The sequence below is a fragment of the Tiliqua scincoides genome, chromosome 4 (assembly GCF_035046505.1).
Source record: "Tiliqua scincoides isolate rTilSci1 chromosome 4, rTilSci1.hap2, whole genome shotgun sequence".
Classification (NCBI taxonomy): Eukaryota; Metazoa; Chordata; class Lepidosauria; order Squamata; family Scincidae; genus Tiliqua; species Tiliqua scincoides.
The window spans coordinates 199,319,290-199,343,169 of NC_089824.1; the positions used below are offsets into that span (position 1 = coordinate 199,319,290).

The 23,880-nt window shown below is 45.2% G+C and overlaps 1 protein-coding gene across 4 annotated transcripts in view; it reads left to right on the plus strand.

Moving 5' to 3' along the window:
• The first annotated feature begins 2,612 nt into the window (after positions 1–2,612).
• Positions 2,613–23,880, plus strand: part of SRC (SRC proto-oncogene, non-receptor tyrosine kinase) — a 38,842-nt gene continuing 17,574 nt past the window's right edge. Inside the window, exons 1-5 of one of the 4 annotated variants that reach the window (XM_066626547.1) lie at positions 2,613–2,850; positions 6,587–6,686; positions 10,095–10,112; positions 21,082–21,129; positions 22,020–22,118. In XM_066626547.1, coding sequence (XP_066482644.1) covers positions 2,613–2,850; positions 6,587–6,686; positions 10,095–10,112; positions 21,082–21,129; positions 22,020–22,118 — 503 coding nt within the window. The remainder of the gene's footprint in view (positions 2,851–6,586; positions 6,687–10,094; positions 10,113–21,081; positions 21,130–22,019; positions 22,119–23,880) is intronic. The other 3 variants (XM_066626550.1, XM_066626551.1, XM_066626548.1) reach the window with 3 other exon arrangements.

The following is a 23,880-nucleotide window of genomic DNA, read 5'->3' on the forward strand; positions in this document are numbered from 1 at the left end:
CAGGTCAGTACCGTTACTCTCCATGCTGAAAGTGGAAGGCAGGGGACGATCTGAAACAGGTTGCTCCTTCTTAGCCTTCAAACACTTAGTGAATTCGTGGCTGGGGTGAGGTTTGAGTCAGGGTGAGGTCTCACCCTCCGATCACTCTCTTAACTCCTGGTTCTGTGCATGTTTACTTGACATTAGCCCTACCAGGACATAGTGATATAGAACCAATGTTGGACATTGACTGGTGAGACCCAGGTTCAAACCCTGACTCAACCATGACCTTTCAGCCACTGCCTCACAGTGTAACTTACCTCACAGGGTTGTTCTGAGAATAAAATGCTGTAAGCATTTCATGACACCTTGAGTTCCTTCAGAAGAAAAATGTTAATTACACCCACCTGAACATGTGTAGGATACGCGTATCCCAAACCTTACAATAGGTGGTTAGCAATGGCTGCATCATACCAAGCAAGTGACCATCTTAGTTTCTTGAAGTGCAAAAATGGCTGCTGCCAATGGCCGGCGATGGCGTCACACACAGAGAAGTGGTCTGAAGCCCTTTGAGGCTTGCTGTGGAAATGTCCCCTCTCTGATTTCAGTCTTGCTGACAAATAGTCATGTCATTCAGAAAGCAAAATCCCAGCGGACCCAACTGTGTGAGCAGTGAAGCGTCAGAGCCTCACATTGTATTCCTCCTTGTCTGAAATCCTCCAGACAGAACCATCATCTCTGTCTAGCTCAGTTCATTGTTCTTCTCTCTCTCTTTTGACCCCGGAATTCTTTAGCTGAGAAGAATTCCTCCATCAAGGTTAAAAATACTCTGTGCCCCATGATAGTTGCCTCACCTCTCTCTTCTCCAATTTCCTCACCACATGCTCCCAATTTCCATTCACAATACCTTTTATTTTAAAAAAGCAAAAAACCTAAGAGAAATTTCTCCCCCCCCCCTCCCAAATACTGTAGAATAAAAGAGATCCACAATGTCGTGCACTTTCATGGAAGGGGCAAGTATGGGGATTGGTTTGATCTGAGGCCGTTGTGGCTGACCTCAACATTTTTGGTGCTGCAGACAAAAATGACCTGGTTCAAGGATTCTTGCCCTGGGAGGTAGGTGGGCTTTAAGAATTTTGTAGGATGCTCTGCTCTGGATCCTTTTTTCCTTCTGAAGTCACATAGCATATCCTCCAATAGTTCATATTTATCGCTTGTTAAAATTCTGCTACTGCAAATCCTCAACTTCCTCCACCATGTCTAGACATTTAGGTCTCTGAGTGTGGGCTACATTCTCTGTGGTAGAACCTTCCCTGTGGTGCTCACTATTGCTCTAGGCCTGAAGGGTCAGCTCATTGTGTACAAAAGAAAGATGGTGAAAAACTTTTCTGTTTGGAAAGGCGTTTAGTAGACAGGTGATTGCTGAACAAGTGCATGTTAGCTCCTGTTGAATTAGATTGCTGTTTTTTATGGGTTATATGCTGTTTACAATACATTATCCCATCTCTCCTTTTTGATCCTGGAACTCACAGCAGTGTTGATGAGGTTCCCAGGCAATCTGTCATGAAGTTACTTATCACCAGGCACTGGTCAGGCCTTACTTTCCACTTAGCTATTGTCTCAGGCAACAGATTGGCAAGCCTTCCTGCCATGACCCAGTTGCCTTCCTCTGCCATGCCTCTTCTTCCTGGATTCAGAAAGGAAGAGGGGAATAGAGCAAACAAAGAAGTGTGGAGAAGAGTGGGGGAGATGCCCTAGCCTAGCAATCTTCTGTCCATCACACTTCTTCTTTCTATACATTTCTCTCTTTCTCTTTGAATCCAGGAATGGGAGGTTGGGGTGGTGATGATGGCAAAGATGGCAGCTGGTGCTCCATTGGCTTAGTAAGATAGAGTTTGGCACAGTTTTTCAGTGGTGGGAGTTCTTGGGCAGACCCTGCAAAGAGAAAACTACGCAGGAGAAAAGCTTGTAGTGACTGAAAGGCAGGGGTTTGTCACATTTCCATGCATAATAAGAGCACTCAGCCCGCTGACAACCCTTCCCACATCTGAAGTGGCCTGTGGTCCAAAAATGAGCCACAATAAAATGGTTGGTCTTTATGCTTTGTGGGACTCCTGTCTGATTTGTTTGTTTCTGGTTTTGTTACAACAGACTGTGGAATCTGTTTAGAAGGATGATTAGTTATTCCACTTTGTTTCTTTGCTTTATGTTTTGACCCCACAACCTTCAAGAAGTTCAGAATGTATAGGATTGCTAAGTTTGAAATGCAAAAATTCTGCTTCCCTGATAGATCTGGAGGTAATAATAATAATAATAATAATAATAATAATAATAATAATAATAATAATAATAAACTTTATTTTTATCCCGCCCTTCTCCCCAAAGGGACCCAAAAGGTAGAAACAAAAGACCATCTCGGAGACCAACTCTGAGCTCTGGTGGTTTTGAATTTGTGCTCTCTAGGTCCGAGTTTATATCTCCAAAACCTTTCCCTTCATCTGATCTATTTCTTGTCCGTATTTTGATATGTGGCAACCCTGCATCATCGTGAGAAAGCAATCAGAATCCATGAATCAAGTTCTTATTAAGTGAGAGAGGCTGAGTCTTTGCTGTCATCTCTTGCAGCTTGGATCATGGGGAGCAGTAAGAGCAAACCCAAAGACCCCAGTCAACGGAGGCGCAGTTTGGAATCCACAGAGAATATCCATGGTGGCTGCTCAGCTTCTCAGACACCCAGCAAGACTCCAGCTGCAGACACCCATCGAACTCCCAGTCGCCTGTTTGGCAGCACAGCTCCAGAACCAAAGCTCTTTGGTGGCTCCAACACATCTGATATGGTCACTTCTCCTCAACGCTGTGGGGCTCTTGCTGGTCAGTAAGACTTCTTTTATAGGTGGAACTTCTAGCTCTGACTTCTTTCACCTATCTGGGGGAATATAAATATGTCTAAACCTAGAGGGGGGTTGCATGGGGTAGTTCTCAAAAATTTATACCTGCTAAGGGCCAAACTAAACATAAACACGTTTTTGTGTTTCTGTTTTTAAAAAATAGCAATATAGCTCTCCCCAATTCAGTTCAGGCCCATGCTATGTGGGAAGTGGGTTATCTAACTCTTTCTCTCCATGTCATAGTTCCAATGAAACTATATTCGGCATGGTGCATGCAAGCACACCCCCCTGAATGAGGGGGATCTTAACCTTTCTCTTTATTTAACCTTTCCCAGCTAAAACTGCCTCCTCCCTTCACCTGAGCAAAGCTGCTGTTTGCTTGGGAGGGAAGCCGCCAGTGATGCAAGCCTGGAATTCACAGGGGGATTTTCTTTGCCAGGAAATTGGTTAACCTCCTTCCCTGAACTACAGTCCCACTCTAGATTTGAGTCCCCTCTTGCTGTTTTTTTTTTTTTTTTAAGAAAGGAACATACCTAGAAATACCTAGAAATACAAAAATGTATTTAACCTCCTGTATAGTTTGATCACCAGTGCACCAGTCCTCCTGGAAACTTATGGCAGCGGATCTTATGGTCCGCTGCTATAAGTCCCAGTGTCGCAAAAGTTAGAGAGGCTGTGAAGGGCAAGGAAGCTTCCTTCCGTAAATGGAAGTCTTGCCCTAATGAAGAGAATAAAAAGGAACATAAACTGTGGCAAAAGAAATGTAAGAAGGTGATAGGGGAGGCCAAGCGAGACTATGAGGAACGCATGGCCAGCAACATTAAGGGGAATAATAAAAGCTTCTTCAAATATGTTAGAAGCAGGAAACCCGCCAGAGAAGCGGTTGGCCCTCTGGATGGTGAGGGAGGGAAAGGGGAGATAAAAGGAGACTTAGAGATGGCAGAGAAATTAAATGAGTTCTTTGCATCTGTCTTCACGGCAGAAGACCTCGGGCAGATACCGCTGCCCGAACGGCCCCTCCTGACCAAGGAGTTAAGTCAGATAAAGGTTAAAAGAGAAGATGTTTCAGACCTCATTGATAAATTAAAGATCAATAAGTCACCGGGCCCTGATGGCATACACCCAAGGGTTATTAAGGAATTGAAGAATGAAGTTGCAGATCTCTTGACTAAGGTATGCAACTTGTCCCTCAAAACGGCCACGGTGCCAGAAGATTGGAGGATAGCAAATGTCACGCCTATTTTTAAAAAGGGAAAGAGGGGGGACCCGGGAAACTATAGGCCGGTCAGCCTAACATCCATACCGGGTAAGATGGTGGAATGCCTCATCAAAGATAGGATCTCAAAACACATAGACGAACAGGCCTTGCTGAGGGAGAGTCAGCATGGCTTCTGTAAGGGTAAGTCTTGCCTCACAAACCTTATAGAATTCTTTGAAAAGGTCAACAGGCATGTGGATTTGGGAGAACCCGTGGACATTATATATCTGGACTTTCAGAAGGCGTTTGACACGGTCCCTCACCAAAGGCTACTGAAAAAACTCCATAGTCAGGGAATTAGAGGACAGGTCCTCTCGTGGATTGAGAACTGGTTGGAGGCCAGGAAGCAGAGAGTGGGTGTCAATGGGCAATTTTCACAATGGAGAGAGGTGAAAAGCGGTGTGCCCCAAGGATCTGTCCTGGGACCGGTGCTTTTCAACCTCTTCATAAATGACCTGGAGACAGGGTTGAGCAGTGAAGTGGCTAAGTTTGCAGACGACACCAAACTTTTCCGAGTGGTAAAGACCAGAAGTGACTGTGAGGAGCTCCAGAAGGATCTCTCCAGACTGGCAGAATGGGCAGCAAAATGGCAGATGCGCTTCAATGTCAGTAAGTGTAAAGTCATGCACATTGGGGCAAAAAATCAAAACTTTAGATATAGGCTGATGGGTTCTGAGCTGTCTGTGACAGATCAGGAGAGAGATCTTGGGGTGGTGGAGGACAGCTCAATGAAAGTGTCGACCCAATGTGCGGTGGCAGTGAAGAAGGCCAATTCTATGCTTGGGATCATTAGGAAGGGTATTGAGAACAAAACGGTTAGTATTATAATGCCGTTGTACAAATCGATGGTAAGGCCACACCTGGAGTATTGTGTCCAGTTCTGGTCGCCGCATCTCAAAAAAGACATAGTGGAAATGGAAAAGGTGCAGACGAGAGCGACTAAGATGATTACGGGGCTGGGGCACCTTCCTTATGAGGAAAGGCTACGGCGTTTGGGCCTCTTCAGCCTAGAAAAGAGACGTTTGAGGGGGGACATGATTGAGACATACAAAATTATGCAGGGGATGGACAGAGTGGATAGGGAGATGCTCTTTACACTCTCACATAATACCAGAACCAGGGGACATCCACTAAAATTGAGTGTTGGGCGGGTTAGGACAGACAAAAGAAAATATTTCTTTACTCAGCGCGTGGTCGGTCTGTGGAACTCCTTGCCACAGGATGTGGTGCTGGCGTCTAGCCTAGACGCCTTTAAAAGGGGATTGGACGAGTTTCTGGAGGAAAAATCCATTATGGGGTACAAGCCACGATGTGTATGCGCAACCTCCTGATTTTAGGAATGGGTTAAGTCAGAATGGCAGATGTAGGGGAGAGCACCAGGATGAGGTCTCTTGTTATCTGGTGTGCTCCCTGGGGCATTTGGTGGGCCGCTGTGAGATACAGGAAGCTGGACTAGATGGGCCTATGGCCTGATCCAGTGGGGCTGTTCTTATGTTCTAAAAGGAGCTCCACTGTCATGCACAGTAGGACAGCTGGCGCAAACAGCCGGAGGCTGCTCACTCAGGCCATACTGGAGCAAGTAAGGTGGCAGCAGGGGAGGTTCAGAGTGGTGCAGAAAGGGGGCAGAACAGAGTGGACCTCAGGGGCAGTCGCACACGCAGGGATCCTATCCCCCTTTTCCTAGCTCAAAACACTCCTTTAGGCTTCTCAGACATATGCCAGCTAAATTGGCATAGGCACCCTTGGCGGTCAGGCAGTTTACAGGGAGAAAAATAAAAAAATCTGGGCTGTCTGGTTGCCGTCCCCCCCACCATAGGATGCAGTTGGTGCCACTGCATTATGTAAGTTGATGGGGGATAGGATTGGTCTGCCTGTGTTCAAAAGATGCTGGTATATATGGCCTCTAAAAGGTACTATGACCAGCTAGAGCAGCGGTTTTCAAACTCTTGGGGAGAGTTTGAGACACTCTAAGTTCTTGCGGGGAAGGGGGGAGGCAGCAGGGGCAGGGGGAAGGCAGCGGTGCAGTCCCCAGGATCGTGCTGCTCAGGGGGCTGTAGGGGATTGGGTCCACTTACCCGAGCCTCCTGCAACCTCCCAGGGGAGCGGAGAGCCCTGCACAGTTGTCTGCAGGGCTCCCCACAGCCCCAGAAGGCTGTAGGAGGCTCTGGTAAGTGTACCCAAGCCCCTGCAGCCCCTCTGAGTGGCACGATCCTGGGAATCGTGCCGCTGCCTCCGTCCTGTCTCCTGACTGCCCCCGCCCCTTAAGGGAGCAGAGGCCGGGGCTCACAGGCTGAGGCGTTATGACGCCCCAGTCTGAAAAACCCTGATCTAGAGCATTGTGATTCAAGTGTGTTAATTTCTTCAACACATGCTGCCATTTAGAGGAAATAGCAACCATAATTAAAGTTTATTTGGAATAGTGTTTGGCTATTTAATATGTCTGAATTGACCTTCTTTGCAGGTGGAGTCACCACATTTGTGGCCCTCTATGACTATGAATCACGGACAGAATCGGATCTTTCTTTCAAGAAAGGGGAACGTCTCCAAATCCTCAACAACACGTATGTATCTTTTGCCCAGGTGTTGGACTGAATGTATCTAACTTCCTTTTTTTCCCTGTGAAACTTTTCCTCTGGTTATATCTCTCAGTCATCTACAGAAGTGAGAAAAACACAGCACCTTTTTCATTTTTTGCTTCCTCTTTTTCTCCAACTGCTTTTATCTACTGAAAGGTTATGTTAGGTCACTTTGAATTTCTGAGCTTAGATGGAAGGGCATTGAGTTTTGACCACTATCTATGTTCTGTTGTTCTAATCTCCAGTGGATCACAGTACAGGATCCAAGGAGTAGGTCAAGCTGTCCTGGGTATGTTGATTTCCTTTTTTCCTTCAGTTAACCTTCTAGTTTCTTCTCCCAATGTAGGAAAAGCCTGGATTTCATACAGTCGCTGTACTTACAAGCTTGCAAACTGTTCTTCCCTTTCTTTCAGAGCTGCCCATGAAAGACCATAGGGCTCCATATAGTGACCCTTCCCAGACTTGAGTACTTAGCTACGCATTACATGGCATCCAGTGACTCCTCCCAAATAGCGTTTAACGAAACAAGATGCATGGCGTGATGATGGCATTGTGCTGATTGCCTCACCTACATCCATCCCATTTCACTGGCTGATTCTTCTTGAGTGGGAGGAAGAAATTTTGTGCAGGATGACATTACATGTCTTGCTTTAACACCACAGTACTAGGAACATGGAGGAGAAGACATGAGGCAGTGGCCTCATGTCTTCTGTAAGGTGTAGTTAAGCCTTGAGCCTCTTTTCCACATCTCTGAATAGGAGCACACAAGTGTACTGCCTCGAGCTGATAGCTTAAAATGAGACAACGAGCAGAGTGAAACTTCACGCATGTGTCAGTATTTCAGTCCCTCGTCTAGGATTCCAGAATTCCCTCCCTTCTTCTTGAGTACCTTGCAGGAACTAGAGATGAGAGTTTATGTGCCTAGGGGAAACACGATGAGAAGGGATCATGCAAAAACCTGTGTGGGACTGCATTAGGACAGGAGGGGCTCATATGAGAACTTGCACAGTCAGTTGGACCAGGTTTCTCAGCTGAGATCCCGCTATAGCAGTGGTTCCCAAAATTATCTGGGTCCTGATGTCCCCATAGCTTCTTCTTTCCAGCTCAGCCAAGCACTGCCATCTTACAAAATCTCACAAGATGGTGGTACCCAAATCTCACAAGATTTTGTGAGATCCAAGATGGCAGGACCCAGGGGAACAGGTTGGAGGGGCCACCCATAGCACATAGCATAGAGGGGACATCCCATAGCACCCCTGTGAGTGTGCTGCACTACCCTAAGGCAGAGGTTCCCTAACTGTGAGCTGTGGCTCCCTGGGGAACTGCAGAAACCATCCAGGCAAGCCACGGAAGCCTCGCAAAACACCCACCTCCCTAAACAATGTATAGAATTGTAACCCTAATACGTAGCTGCAGCCAATGGCCCAGTAGGTCAAAGGGACCACCAAAAAGTTTGGGAGCCATTACCTTAAGGCGCTGCAAAGCACACTTTGAGAACTCCTGGACTATGGTTTCAGACCATGGGTTTCAAATTCCCTATATATCTAAGATGATGTGCTCACTCTGGACTGGAACATCCCTATTGCAGCATGGTTGGAGAGGAAGGAGCATCTGTGGCATGGCTTCTGGAGTGATTCCCACCTATAATGGTGCCTGCTATCTTGGTGGGATGGGTCCTCTGTGCCACTGGATGCTATGAAGCACAACTATCCAGCTTCACCTTATGGGATTCTTGGCAAGCAGGTTATATGGGTGATTTATTTCAATGAAACGCTTTAAAAAATATATTCAATTCTGATGGTCCTGGAAATGGTCCTGAAAAATACTTGTGGAAAAGATTTCCTTGAGTAAGAGAAGGTGTACTCAAATGAAGAGAGTGGAGAGGATTCCCACATTCCTGTTTAGAGATGTTGAACCAATGCTGTTCGCACTTAGCGCATTAAAAGCACATTGTAAACAATTAATGATATTATTGCCATATGACTGGGCAGATGGAAATGGCCTCTTCGCTGCAAATGTTGCACCCTCCCTCTGTCTCCTTCCAACAAGCATGTTTTTAGTCACTGCTCTGCTACTTAAAGATTGCAGAAGTAGAAGTGTTTTGTTTCTGGTGAGGAAGATAGGATAGGGCCCTAAGTCTTACTGAACACAATGGGCTTACTTCTGAGTTAAGTAAGCAATCACCCTTTAAAAATACCTCTACCTATAGGCCAGCAGTTTTCAAACTCTCCAGGAGTTTGAAACCACAGTAAATACTTGCAGGGGAGGGGAGGGGGGCAGTGGGGGTGGGGGGAAGGCTTAGAGGGGCTGCAGGGACTGGGATGCACTCACCAGTCCCTGCAGCAGCCATCCCAGGGTGCGTGGAACCCTGTGCGAGCATCTGCAGGGCTCCTCAGGCTTCTAAAAGTGAAAGTGGAGCGTGATAGCTCCACTTTCAATTTTAGAACATTGTATTTCCTTTCCAGCACCCATATTTTAGAACAGGAGTGCCCAAACCCCGGCCCTGGGGCCACATGCGGCCCTCGAGGTCTCTCAGTGCGGCCCTCAGGGAGCCCCCAGTCTCCAATGAGCCTCTGGCCCTCCGGAGATTTGTTGGAGCCCACACTGGCCCAACGCAACTGCTCTCAGCGTGAGGGTGACTGTTTGACCTCTTGCGTGAGCTGTGGGATGAGGGCTTCCTACACTGCTTGCTGTTTCACGTCTGTGAAAGGAAAGGCCTTTCACGGCAGCAAAAGAAAGGCCAGCCTTGCTTTGTGCAAGGCCTTTTATAGCCTTGAGCTATTGCATGACCTTCATTCATTCATATAAGTTCATCTTTAAACTTATCATATCATCATTCATATTCATTTATGTAAACTTATGTAAGTTTATTCAAATTTTAAATGTAAATTAATTCTTTTTTCCCCGGCCCCGGACACAGTGTCAGAGAGATGATGTGGCCCTCCTGCCAAAAACTTTGGACACCCCTGTTTTAGAACATTGAGGGATTTCCTTCCAGCACCCATATCTTCAGTCACAGAGCAGGAACACAGTTATGATCTTAGGGGTGTTGTTTTCAGACATTCTAGCTTTAGGGAACCTTTGCCATGTCACCTTGTCTGCTAAGGAATCTCTCTACATGGCAGAGGATTCTGGGAGATGATTTAGGACATGCAGTCATTTCACAAATAACAGAAGCCAGACATGTTTTCCACTGAGCTTCTCATAGAGGAACCCCAGCGTTCCCAGGTAGCCAACTTGCAAACCACTGCCTTTAGAACTATTGGCTCTTATGTGTGTATCCATCCCATTCACTTTTGAAGAGCATCTTAAAAACTGCAATTCTTTTAATCTAAGCCCTGTCTCTTTTTCTCTTTCTCTCTCTTATATCCTGTTCCTCATGCTTTCATTTAGGAGAAAGGTGGATGTCAGGTGTGTATCTTCTATTTGACTGTTTTCTGGCGTAAACGGAAAAACTAACTTGATTTCTGATGTCTAAACAGTGGGGGAGGGAGGAAGGCAATTTTGGACTGGGAGTGAGCCTATTGTTGAGAATCAAAGTCCTTAAGAAGCTTGTTCACACAGAGTCACTCTGGCTTCAAACATTCTTTACTTGTATTAAACACAGCACATGGTTACTCTTGGAAGTGTTGACAGAAATGGATTGTGGCTTTGGAGTGTTTTATGTGGGCTTACAATTTCTAACTGAAACATGGGTATGGGTGTGTGTGTGTGTGTGTGTGTGTGTGTGTGTGTAATGGTCAGTTGATTGCAATGAACTCTGACTTTCAGTCCCCAAGTTTAAAAGGGAACATCCGGGAGGAGCAGAAAAGGAAGTGAGAATAGTAGAGTGGTGGTCTACAGTTTATCCTAAGATTACTATTCACCACACTACTGCCCTCTTTTCCTCTCCTCTGCTTATTTAAACCTGGAGAGTGAGAAGACAAGGAGATGTATCGGTGATGGTATTGGCAAGAAAAGAGGGGCACGTGAGCATAATAAGGGGCAGTGATTCTACTTACTATCATGAGCATGGGCTTGGCCCAGCCTGGTAGGTAGCTAGGCTCCCTATGGTAAATAGATGCTCCTTGGAAAGGGAAGAGATGGGCCCCACTCTACTAGCAAGTACAATAAACAGTGAGGCTTGCATAGATTTGCTTCTTAGTACAGGACTGACTTGAATCTTTCTCTCTCCGAAAGTTTTCTCTATGGGAGAGAATTAAAAATGAATTTTTCCCCTCTTCCCTTTAGTCAGAAGTAGTACATGCTAAGAAGAAGCTCATCATGATTTTGCTGCATTGGTATACATGCAGTGTGGGTAAAAAGAACATGCATTTGCTTAATTGAAGTCATGTAACAAGGCTCAGGGAAGGTGGCATCTTGCTCTGAACAAAATTTGTTCTCACCTTCTTTTAAATGGCATAACCAGACCCAACTGACTTAAGGCACAACACAATAATGGTGTACTGCAGAAGTTCCAAAACTGGAGCATTGGTACGCCCCAGCCAGTGAAGCCCAGTCACTGCCCCCTTAAGGGTTATGGCAATATCGTGGCAGCAGCCACAGCACCCCCAGGATTGTACTGCTGCCAGGGAAAAGTTTGTTTTAAAACTTATAGGGGTAGCCCTGGCCCTCCATAGTGTGCAGGGAATCCGTGGACGACTCTATGGGCCTCACCATGCCTCAAAACTGCTCTTTCTGGTTTTCTTTGCAAAACCAGAAGTGGGTCACAATCGCTTCAGGGAACTGCCCGGGTAACTTAATAACCCCTTTTTTCTGATGCTGGCACAATCCTGGGGGTGTCATTGCACCATCATCCCTCCCCAGCATCCATTTACAGAGGTCCCAACTCTACTGGAGAGTTTGGGAACCTCTGGTGTGCTGGAACCTATTAGCTTGAATGTGGTGAGTGGGAAATAAACTGTCTGGGTTCTGATCTGGTTTTTTTATACCCAACTAGCAAAAGTCATGGTTGCAAAAGTACTCTTAATTTTAGCATGTACTCATTCTGTATAATTTTGCCTCTCCCCAGCTCCCTCCCATATCTCTCCTTCATTCATGATTTCCTTATTAAATTAACTACAATGGAAAATAAGCAGCCTAAGTATGTGCTGGATTGCAGCCCAAGTCTGCAATGTGCAGTTTTGCAATGTTACGATGAGGGGTCAAAGGTTGCTCCTTTTTGTATTCCATTTCTCAGCAAGTCCTCACTCTACATGCATGCCATAAGCTGACCCAACTGCATGGTCACTGCTTGTGCAATGCGCAGTGAATGCAGCATGCATGCTTGAAGTTCAAGACTGGAGGGAGAGAAAAAGCAGCAGCAAATGCCTTCTATTTGGGCTAAATAAATACTTCCTTGTACTATGCACATGCAGAGCTGGCCACAAAAAGGAAAAAAAAGTTGAACAGAGCTCTAAAGCATTGGTGTGAAATAGCTACTTTTCTGAATAACATGCTGATTTACCAAGCAAAAGCTATGCCTTGTGCCAGAGGCGTAACTAGGGCGGAGTCTGAGGGGCACCTGCCCCAGGCGCTACGCCAAGAGGAGAACAATAATTTTTTTCCACCAGTGCTGCCTCCTCCGTGTCTTTCAGCAGTGGCCGCTTGGCACTGTGGCTGCTACCCCATTCCTTCTCCTGTGGAGGCTCCCACTTCAAGGGAGGGCCCCCCAGGAGAAGGAATGGGGGTGGGAAGCCACATCACCAGCACCTTCTCTGTTTCTGGGTGAACATGGAAGTGACATCACATGATCTTGTGTCCTCTCTGCCCAAGGTGCCAGGGCTGTTAGTTGCGTCTCTACCCTGAGCAAGTCAGGTAGTCCTAAAATTCTCCTTGATTTTCATCTAAAATGTTTCTTATACTCAATGTGTGTGTGTGTGTGTGTGTGTGTGTGTGTGTGTGTGTGTGTGTGTGTGTGTGGTTAAAGCCTACATTTTCAAGGCCAGCAAACATTCAGCGCTTAAGTTCCTCTTGAAATATTAATGTTTTTCACTAATAATCTATTCATACTTTTAAATAAAATTCTTGTGATCCTCAGTATTGGTGCATCAGTGCCATATAAGAAATAAAATTCTGCACATTTCTTGCTTCTCAGATGCTTGCCTTGAGGATTTAATTCAAGCTAGGATTGTGCGCTGCGACTCGGCACAGACAATACTGAAACACATTAGTGTGGCTTAGTGCCCTTAGGCAGGTTTGATTTCTTGAACCTCACACAAGAGAAATGGGGTTGGTATCCCAACTTAAATTTTGCAGGAAAGCGAAATCAATGTGTGTTTCTCTTGTTCTTAAATGGTAAAGATAGATATTGATCTGACTGGAAGTTCTGGTCTATAGATGTTTGGCATACTTTCTAGGTACAAAGCAAGTGAATTGAATGTAATAAAATATTGTGAATATTTGCAATTTCACCGTTGTCTCTTCCTAATGGAGAGATCATTTTGTTCCTAATGGAAAATGATCCTTCCAGAAGGGGGTGTGTGTGTTTTAAGGCAGTATAGTGAAGCATGTAGGAGAATGTGTTTTAAGGATGTATTTCACAGTAGCCAGTATTGCTTCACTGTTGAAGCCAAGGACAAGTGCTAGTTTCTCACAGTGATATTGTGGCAGTAATTAACTGCAGCTTCTCAGATGACCAAGGTGCTTGGCCTTCTGCCTAGCAATGCTTTGCATGGTGAGGATATTTCTAAGGAAAAAAAAAAAAAGCCTCTTTGACATTTTGTACTGATTCAACACTATAATTCCACTACTGTGTCTATTGTTATTCCTGCCCTTAGCATAGGAATAAACAAAGCAGTTGCAGCCATTTTGTTAACCACCATTAGTAGATGTGGTTGACTTTTTTTTTTTTCACAAGTAGTTTGTAAATGGAGAACTACCCTGTGCAGGGTATATCTTCAGTACAGAAGCCCATTCCCACATTTGATTTGTATAAAGTTAGTTGCTCTAAACCAGTTCTAAAGGTTTTGCAAGCATAAAAAATTTCTGTCCTTGAGGCAGTTGGCTGCTTCTGGCCCAGGGTTGCCAGCATCTGACCATTTGCTTCCCTTGGAATTGGACTTAGACCTGGAGGATCTAAGTTCAAATCTCAGCCACAAAGCTTCCTGGATGACCTTGGGCCAGTGACTAGCTCCCAGCCTCACCTACCAGACAGGGTTGTTGGGAGGACAAAAGAAGGGAAGGAACCATGTACACCACCCTGAGCTCCTTGGAGGAAGGGCAGTATAAAAACGTGAAAAATAAATAATAAATGCCACCTTCTTGTTCTCATCTTTGGCCTGATCCAGCAGGGCTCTTCTTATGTTCTTCAATGGGTGTATGGGCTTCCCCGTTCACTCAGATGGGAAGATCCATACATGCAGATCTATACCATACAGATCCATTTTGTCCTTTGTGTGGGCTGATTAACTCTTTCCACTGGAATTCACTTGTAGATGGAGAAGCTGCTGTGCCTCTTAGCAGTCACCAAATTCGGGGCAAATATTAGCAATCTGTCCCTGAGGCAGTTCATGGCTGAACACAGTCACGTTCTAGCAACTCCTGTGACGCCACTGGAACCAACTGTATTGGCCTCTGCCTTTCCATTGGACCATTTCAGCGACATGGAGAGGGGGGATTTGCTGCATGGGTAACAGTCTATCCTCCATACCAGGGGTGCCCAAACCCCAGCCCGGGGGCCACTTGTGGCCCTCAAGGCCTCTCAATGCGGCCCTCAGGGAGCCCGCAGTCTCCATTGAGCCTCTGGCCCTCCAGAGATTTGTTAAAGCCCGCACTGGCCCAACGCAACTTCTCTCAGCGTGAGGGCGACTGTTTGACCTCTCGTGTGAGCTGTGGGATGAGAGCTCCCTCCACTGCTTGCTCTTTCACATCTGTGATGCAGCAGTGGCAGCAAAGGAAAGGCCAGCCTTGCTTTGTGCCTTGAGCTATTGCAAGACCTTAACTCATTCATATAAGTTCATCTTTAAAATATTTATTTATGTAAACTTAGGCAAATTTATTCAAATTTTAAATGTAAATTAATTCTTTTTTTTCCCCGGCCCCCGACACAGTGTCAGAGAGCTAATGTGGCCCTCCTGCCAAAAACTTTGGACACCCCTGCTCCATACCTACTTTACCCAGGCTTTGCGCACTGGAGAGGACACTCTGTTCCAGAACCACCATTCAGAGCATGACACCACAGTCTTCCGAGACTGAAGGATGCCAACTGTCCTCCATATAAGTAAAGATTTGCAGATCCACCCATCCTACTTCCTCCAGTACTTTACAGTGGTTTTTCCCTGTTCACCCAAATAGCACTTCCCTCTCCCTAGCCAGACTGGGAAACTTAGGGCTTTCCCTTTTTCTTTAGATTTCCCCTTTGCTGCCACATCCTGGTTAATTTTCCAGTATCCTTTCTTCCTTCCTTCTTTCTCTCCTTCTTCCACCTCAAGTCGTAAAGGAACACAGGGAGGAATTTTGAAAAAGTTCAGGGTATTTTGGTAGTGGAAGGTGATGTGACACAAGCCAGCGTTGTGATGCAGCTACAAATTAAATTAAATTAAATTAAGCAAATGCAGTGTCTGGCTGCATTGTCTGTGATGTAGAATCCAGATTACATGAGTAATAGTCAGACCTCACTTGGAATATTGCATCATGTTTTAACGGACATTGATAAGCTGAAGCAGGCTCAGAGGAGGGCAACTATGATGGTGAGAGGTATGGAAGGTCCAGATCTAGATTGTGATGTGAAAAGGATATAATGTTATTGACAAATGTAACTACATCAGGCAACCTAGGCCAGCTCTTCTTCATGACTTTAAGTTCTCCTTATGCTGCATGATTGTATCAGCCTAGTTAATGCTGTGGGTTTGCTTATGGCCATAGTTCCTGTGTTTGGATTTTTAACTGAGCCACTTGAGGCATAAAATGAGGTTAAAGCTGCCTTTTTAAAAACTCCATATGAAAAACTCATATGATAGATAAGTGACTTTTGTTAACCCATTTATTTATCACTTTATCTGTCCTGCGGAGATCTCTAGGCAGTGACATTGGCTTTTTTCCTCCCAACAACCCTGCAAGGTAGATGAGGCTAAGACAGTATATTTCTCGAAGCCACGCAATAAACTGCAGGGCTCTGAGCCCACTTCTTGCCAAGCTAAAGCAAGGAACTTGCCCTTCGCCATTTGTATTTCTAGTAAGTTATGCTTTCCCATGAAATGTTGTTGTAATCATTTTTTTTTACACTGGCCTGATCAACTCTCTCAAGACTGCCTGGGAAGAAATTGCAGGTTTTCTTTTTTGCTGTTTTTTTTTTTTTTTAAACTCAGTTTCCCCCTGTGGTCACAGTAAATTAGAAAGAGACACTGTGATATTGGGAGCAGAGGGAGGGGACAAGGCTCCCTTTCTCATTTGCAAGGTACCTCTTGCAGCCTCCTTCTCAGATGAATAACATTCCCACTGTTCTCTGGCATTCTTCCCTGCTTCTGCCCCAATTACAAGAATTCCCTCAGGTGGTAGCCCTGTGTGTTTCTGCGGGGGAGGGGGGGAATCTAAGTCTTTTTAAATCTGTTTTTCTCTGTGGGTCTCATTTTGCCTTTCTCATGAAGTATTTCTTCCCATAAGAATGGCTCTAGTTTCATTGTGGGGCATTCTTAGGCTGAAAGCCTAAGAAACCGAACTATTGGTGTGATTAATGGATCAGCTCATAAACTGTAGGTTAAATTTTAACCAGTGATGTAAACCATATCCATTAAAAAGTTTTTGCATGCATTTTTTTAGTGTGGTGGTTGTACTAGTATTTCTTGATATTGTGTGGGATCCAGGCAGCTTTCTTTAAGGTTACATTTCTACCTTAACTGTATTTTCCTGATACAGAAACAGCTGCACATAGGAGTTACTGGGAATCTGGAGTGTGTCCTCCAGCCCATATACTCCTGTGTATGGAGTGGCAGAAATGCACTCTGGAATATGACAGTGTGGATGGTGGAAAGCATCTGTTGACTGATGACATCAACCCTGGTCATGTTGAATGTCAGGCTGAGGAGACATGACTTGAAATTTACTTCCCCGTTTGAAGATAACTAACTGGGGAAAGTATCTCATTTGTTTTTTCCAGGGTGGCAGTGACATTCTTGGGTTTCATGGGGCTTTGGGAGATTATTCATTGACTGCAATAGTTTCTTTAGCTTTTTTTCTCTGTAAAATAATCCCCCCCTTCTTTCAAAGTACTGGAGTCCATCTTGGTGACTGCTTGCTGGCAGTTACCTCTTTAATTTTTTTAACCCATTTCTGCCCAGCCCACAGGTGTACACATTTGATCCCTGTAGCATATATACAACATTAGGTAGAAATGGCTTAACACAGAATGGTCCTTTGAATGCTACATCTTGACATACCATAATTCCAGAGCTATTCTGAGATTTAAAAAAAAATGCCAGTAGGGCATCCACTGGGAAAGAACTCTACTATTTAAAAAATAATAATAGTAATAGAAGGAGGAGGAGGAAGAGGAAAAAACAACTGCCACAGCTGCTGCCTCCACCAGGCGGTAAGCCCACTGCAGCCCCCTCCAGAAATCTGTGGAACTTTTCTTCCCCCCAACCTCAAAATTGCCTCCTAGATTCAGGGACCTTTTTACACCCTGCTTCATGTTACAGCTGGACCTGTATCTCTGAGATAATTCTTATGTTTTGTTTTCTGGGATGTGGCAAATGTCATTTTTGGAATTGTTGAGTGCTGCCTCACACACCCTTCCCGTCCTGAAAATGAGATAATACAGTCAATTGAGCATGTTGCGTATAACGTTGGACTTCACCTCCTGCTGACTGCCCCAGCCAAGCTGGTTCCACAATTTGACTGGCCTGTTGCACAAGTGCACACACAACATGCAAAATGTCAATAGGTTTGAGAAGAGGTGCGTTTGTAATGTCTGCAGAAGCTTTGAATGACCATCGTTCGGCCCATACAGGGATGTTGGTGTGGAAAAATGTGCTGCTCTTTGACTAGGTAAAAGTTAACACTTGGTCAGTGACTCTGCACTGATGTAGTTTCATTAAGACCTGAAATACAAGGCAGATGTACATTGCATTGTGGATCCCACAAATTTAAAGTAAGTTGCAGATGGAATCAGTGTATGGCAAACAGCTAGCAAAGGAGTTGAGACTTATTTTATTCAGCTCTACTGCAGTCTTGCTAATTTGGTTGCTTGAGGCAAGGAACACTGGTAAGATAAGTAATGCTTTTCAGTTTGAGACCTTCACTGTGAAATGTCAGTAAATGCATCTTTTGGCTTGGATTTCAAGAATCGTGTGAATTCAGATGCCAGCTGGCAAGTCTCTGTAAGAATGCACCATCCATTCCTTTCAGTAATGAAACAAAGTCTTTCAGGAGGCTGGTGAATATTCATGGCCATTCTCAGGGCCAGTTCTTGTGTGCCCTTCCTAGAGCTTCATACATTCTTAAATTGCATGTGATTATGAAAAGACGCTCCACTTTTGCAGTTTGGGAATATTCAGATACACCTTTCAGATCAGTGCTGGCCTTAGGGCAATTTGACCCATTTGGCTGAATTGGCCCCACCCCTGCACCTGGAGGGGCCCTGGGACAGCTAGTGGTGTGCCCGCAGCTGCTGCCAGCATCTTGGAATCTTTCATGCGAGGAGGCATCGTGAGGGGAGTGTGGTGACTGTACATTGTCCCTGGACAGCCCTCCCTCCTGCCTACCCCTGGGTTTTCATTGGCTTGAAATTGCCCCCTTCAGAAGCAATTTGGTAGTGATACCACTGCCAGGTGCCTTGCTACTACCCCTTATCCTGGTGAGTAGGGGAGTCTGCGGGGGTTGGCCGCCCTTAAATGTGTTTTGCATTGGGCCCCACTGGGTCCTAAGGCCAGCCCTGACTCAGATGTGCATTCAGCTAATTATCTCTCAGAAGTTTTAGTGGGGGTGTGAGGGGAGGTATATAGCTCAATATCAGTGCACCTGTCAGCATGATGGAAGTTCCCAGTTCAACTGGCATCCTCAGAAGCTTCTTGTATATCACGGCTGGGACATTTACCTGGAACATACCTAGCTGCTTTATACTGACCTTATAAGCTGCCTTTTGCAGCTTATCAGCTGTATCAGCAAGAGGTCTGCTCCCCAACCCCCCCCCCCAGGATACCAAAAACTGCGGATAATCAAATCCATGGTTTTCAGCCCAGCTGGACTCTGAACGTGACAGGAGCCTTTCTGAGCCTCGCATCTGGAGGCTCAGAAAGCATGTCTGAGAGGTCTGCAGGGAGGGCAATCTGGGGGTTCCGCATCTGTGATAAGGCAAATCTATAGGTGCCAAATCTGCAGATAAAGAGGCCCCACCTGTATACTTACTTAGACCATGGGTATTGATCCATTGATCCATGGGTATTGTCAACAATGTCTGGCAGCATCTCCCTAAGGTTTCAGACAGGCATTTTTCTCTGTCTCACCTGGCAGGAATTGAACCTGAAACTTTTTGCATGCAAAGCAGATGCTCTTCCACTGAGTCATGGCCCCACATCAGACCCTGGAGAATTTCTGCCAGGTTTTGGAGACAGTTTTGCGCTAGGTGGACGAGTGGTCTGACTTGCTGTAAGGCAGCCTCATATCTTAACTGCGAGTTTGACTCAAAGATGATTCCTGAGTTTTAAAAAAGTTGTGCATCCTCCAGCTGCTTCCTGCATACATCTTAAACACATAAGAGAAAGTAATGTGAGAAGTGGCTTGTGGGTTCTTGCAAAGGTTCTGCACAATGTGGTATGTTTTAAAGGTTGTATGTGCCCTACTTCTATCCAAATTAGGGGAGATTTTTAGACAATAGCTCCACATTGGCACAATCATGCAGGGCGGGGGGGGGGGAGCTTTAGTTGTGGAAACCCATGAAAAGCATTAGAGCTGCAGTCCCTTATCTGGAGGGGTCATTCTCCTTGTTCCCAGGCACTTCTGGAGAGCTGGGCTAACTATTTGCTCTCTGGTGGTATGCTTCTCCCTGGTGGTACACTCCACGGTTCTGTAAGATAAAGACATTCCAAGCCACCTGGACATTCTGTGAGCACTTATTTGCTGCGTCATGCAGTGCAGGACTCAAAGAATGCAGGCGAGGGGGGAGTCATGGCAGCATTCCTCACCTCTGACTGGTTTCACCCTTGGATGCATTGTGCTACAGTACCACGCCCTGCCTGAGATGCAGCTGTGGCCCAGCTATAAACTCTTTTTTGCCTACTTTTAGGAGGACTGGGGTATATTTGGTGGCTTGAACTCTTGCATGGGATTGTTCTTGCCCTCTTTTCCTAAAAGCTGAATTCAGAATTGTACACTCACTCTCGTTTATACCAGTTCTAGGGCATTGCTCAGCTGCCTTAATGTAATTTGGTACTCTTTTCTGAGAGGGAGGAAGAGGAAGTGGCTTAAATACTCTTTAATTCCAGTTTGGCCAGTTATCAGGTTGTTAAAGAAATAATCGAGCTGTATTGAAGTCAGCGTGCTGCAGAGACATTTGTTGCCCCACTGATCCCAGGTAATTGGAAAAAATACCAAGTAGATAAGGTGCTCTTCCTCCCAGGCATTTACTCAGTTCTGATCACATCTTCATCCTTTCCCTGCAAAAGGAAGCCCCTGTGATACCAAGAAAGAATTTAAATGTAAGTCACTACAGTCTGTTGCCGATATAATGGCACCAATCTCAAAACCGTGTGTTAGAGTTTTAAGTGTGGGTTTGTGTGGTTCATCTGTGCAGTCCCTCCCTTTCCTGCGGTGAATTCCTCCCGCTCCCCCACTGTCCTGTCTTAACTGTGGTTGAAGATTTGAGGCAGGAGGGGTTAACTTGGGCCAGGATAGAGCTGCAAGGAGGGAGCATGTGACCCTTACACTGATTTCTTAATCATAGTTGAGAAAGCAGGTCCCTTTGTGCCTGTACTAGCCATATCTAAGGTGACTTAACTGTGCAATCTTATGCATGTCTACCCAAAAGTAAGCACTACTGAGTTTAATGAGACTCACTTCCAGGTAAATATGTATAGGATTGCAACTTAAACGTTGTCAGATTTTTGACTGATGAAGAATTCTGTACAACTCAAGGCTACATAGCCCGCTACAAACAGATGTTGGTTCAGTAAAATACATTGTCTTATCTATTCTGTATAACTTTATTCAATTCAGTGGCATTTCTTCTACTGACTTCAAGCAAAACATGCATGTGTCCTTTCCAGGTTTCAGTTTCTCCTTTATCACTTTATTTTGGACTGTTTTCCCTTGTGCTTCTTGTAATACGATGTTCCTACTGTTGCGTATGAAACCTCTTTTGCTTTGGGGCTCTGTATTCCCTCTTATTATTATATCATAATGTTCCTTTTTTTGTTTGTATGCCTGTTTCCTCCCCCTCCTTCCCCTTGCTTTCTTGGACTTCCAGTGCTTCATATACCAGCCAGATCTGGCTCAGATACAAAGGGCTCCAAAGGTATTTTCAATGGGTGCTTGACATGCCTTTTTAAGTAAGGAAATTCCTTCTTTAGAAAGATTTTTGTGGTGTTTGTCACTTAACCAAACTAATAAGGTGCTAGCCATGGAATCTCTGATAATGACATAGTTCTGTTGCTATGGGGACCACCTTATTTGCTGGAGTTATCACCATTGCCGGCGTCCCCCTAGTTATGGACTGTAGACCTCACTGCTAAGAAATATGCTAAGTGTATAATATTCCTTGGCTGGACTACATTGTGTAAATCATGCATCCGTAAACTTAATCTGTCTTTTTGTTGGTTGACTGGATTTTTTCTCTTTTTTTAAACTTCTCTCTTTTTTTGTCTAAGCCAGGGATGGCTAACTGGCAGCTTGTGAGCTAGGTCAGGCCTCCAAAGCAATGTTATCAAGCACCCCTCCCTTTCCCCCCAGCCAAACGGGGCCTTCTCAAATTTTAATCAAAATGTGGTTAAAATGTTCACTTTCAGTTGTAAGGAAAAAAGCAGCACATTTCAGTTGGTGTTCCCTGAGCATCTTATTGCTAACTTGTGCACATTCTGAGAGGGCAAAAGGCTATTGATAATTTTCTGGGGACACATGGCAGGATATTTCGGGAAGCACATTTGTTCTGCATGTGCACACGTACCACCCAAGAACATACACACTGCTAGCTGCTGCCAACTTTATTCTAGAGCCTATCTAGGGAGACTTCTGACTTCTGGAGTAGTGTCTGGAGAATGCAGGCTGCTCATCCCTGGTCTTAAGCAATGGATACTGGAGGGGCTAGGCTGGAGCTGATGGGAGAGACGGGGCGTGCCAGTGAGTTGGGAAGGTGATTTTGGCTCATTTTGATTTCACTGATACATTCTCTTGTTTTGTGTTTTCCAGGGAAGGAGATTGGTGGCTGGCTCACTCCCTCACAACTGGTCAGAAAGGCTACATCCCCAGTAATTATGTCGCACCCTCAGACTCCATCCAGGCTGAAGAGTAAATGAAATCTTTTAGACAGTTTCAAACAATGCAGTGCTTCTGCCAAGCTTTCTAGTCCTATAACAACCAAGAAAACAACTAAGGGCATTCCTCAAATATCTAAATAATGAACTGGGACATGGTTTCTGTGATTTTGGGCTGTTTCACATGTATAGGCGTGCCCCTGTATCCGTGGGGGTTCTGTTCCGCAACCCCCCATGATTAAGTGAAACCACAGATATGGGTGAATGCCGCCACCCCCATGGTTCCGAAAAAACCAGAAGTGGTTTTTTACCACTTTTTTTTTTTACCTCTAAGGCTCAGTCTGAACCCAGCAGAGGCTGCAGACAGGCATGCGTGACCTCTGCTGGGCTCAGATGACCCTCCAGAGGTGAAGTGGGCAAAGCTCCCCTCACCTCTAGGATTGCACGCAGGGGGGGCATGCACAGGGGACCGTGGACCCAATCTGCGAATAAGTGAATCTGCAGATATGGGATTTGAGGATATGGGGACCCCCTGTACATTGTTACCCTTTGATTACTGCAGTGTCATGTGGTAACTTGCCTATGTGGATGAGTATCTGCAGTCCAGACACTACATATAGAGCTCTCATAACACCTGGGATACAGCTCTTGAGTCAGTTCATATGTTTAACTAAGTCATTAAGTGTATAATAATCAGGGGTCAAATAACTGAGTGTGTTTCATGTATATATAACTGAGATTTAGATGAGCATTTGCTGGTTTTTAGAATATGCTTAACCTTATTGTTGCATGAGATGTTTTGGGTCACTTCTCATATTTCTCCTGAAAGGTATGACAGAGTGCTCTTCTTAGAGGCATGCCATAGTTTCGGAAGATCTAGTGTAGCATAATTATCCATTTATCATTATATAATTCTTATATCTGAAACTTTCCTGATTCTTTCTCATACCCTGCATATGCCTTGCATACCATCCAAACCAACTCAATCTGTGTAATAAGTGCAGTGCCTCTTGCTCTGTATTTATACACTTGGGTTGTATTGGAGTTTGGCCAAGCTGGGTACTAGCCAAGGCGTCCATCCCCATCAGAGGACCCACCTGACCCTGCAGACCCCTGAATTTTCAGAACTGTTGGCAGTGATAATAGTACACTTTCAAGGGGTGGGAGGGGTACCATGGGTAACCTAACCCCCAGCAGTCTAGCACTGTCATTGTGGGCACTATGACAGTTAAAAGGCATTCCAGACACAGATGCCAAGTAGAAAACTGGGGCTCTCTCTCCAGTTACCATTTGCCTGGCTTCAAATGTTGGGGATTCAAAAGAGGATCTCTGTTGATGAATGCAGGGTACATTTTAGCTTACAGTTATGGGGGGGGGGATAAATAAGAACATAAGAACAGCCCCACTGGATCAGGCCATAGGCCCATCTAGTCCAGCTTCCTGTATCTCACAGCGGCCCACCAAATGCCCCAGGGAGCACACCAGATAACAAAAGACCTCATCCTGGTGCCCTCCCTTGCATCTGGCATTCTGACATAACCCATTTCTAAAATCAGGAGGTTGCGCATACACATCATGGCTTGTACCCCATAATGGATTTTTCCTCTAGAAACTTGTCCAATCCCCTTTTAAAGGCGTCTAGGCTAGACGCCAGCACCACATCCTGTGGCAAGGAATTCCACAGACCGACCACACGCTGAGTAAAGAAATATTTTCTTTTGTCTGTCCTAACCTGCCCAACACTCAATTTTAGTAGATGTCCCCTGGTTCTGGTATTATGTGAGAGTGTAAAGAGC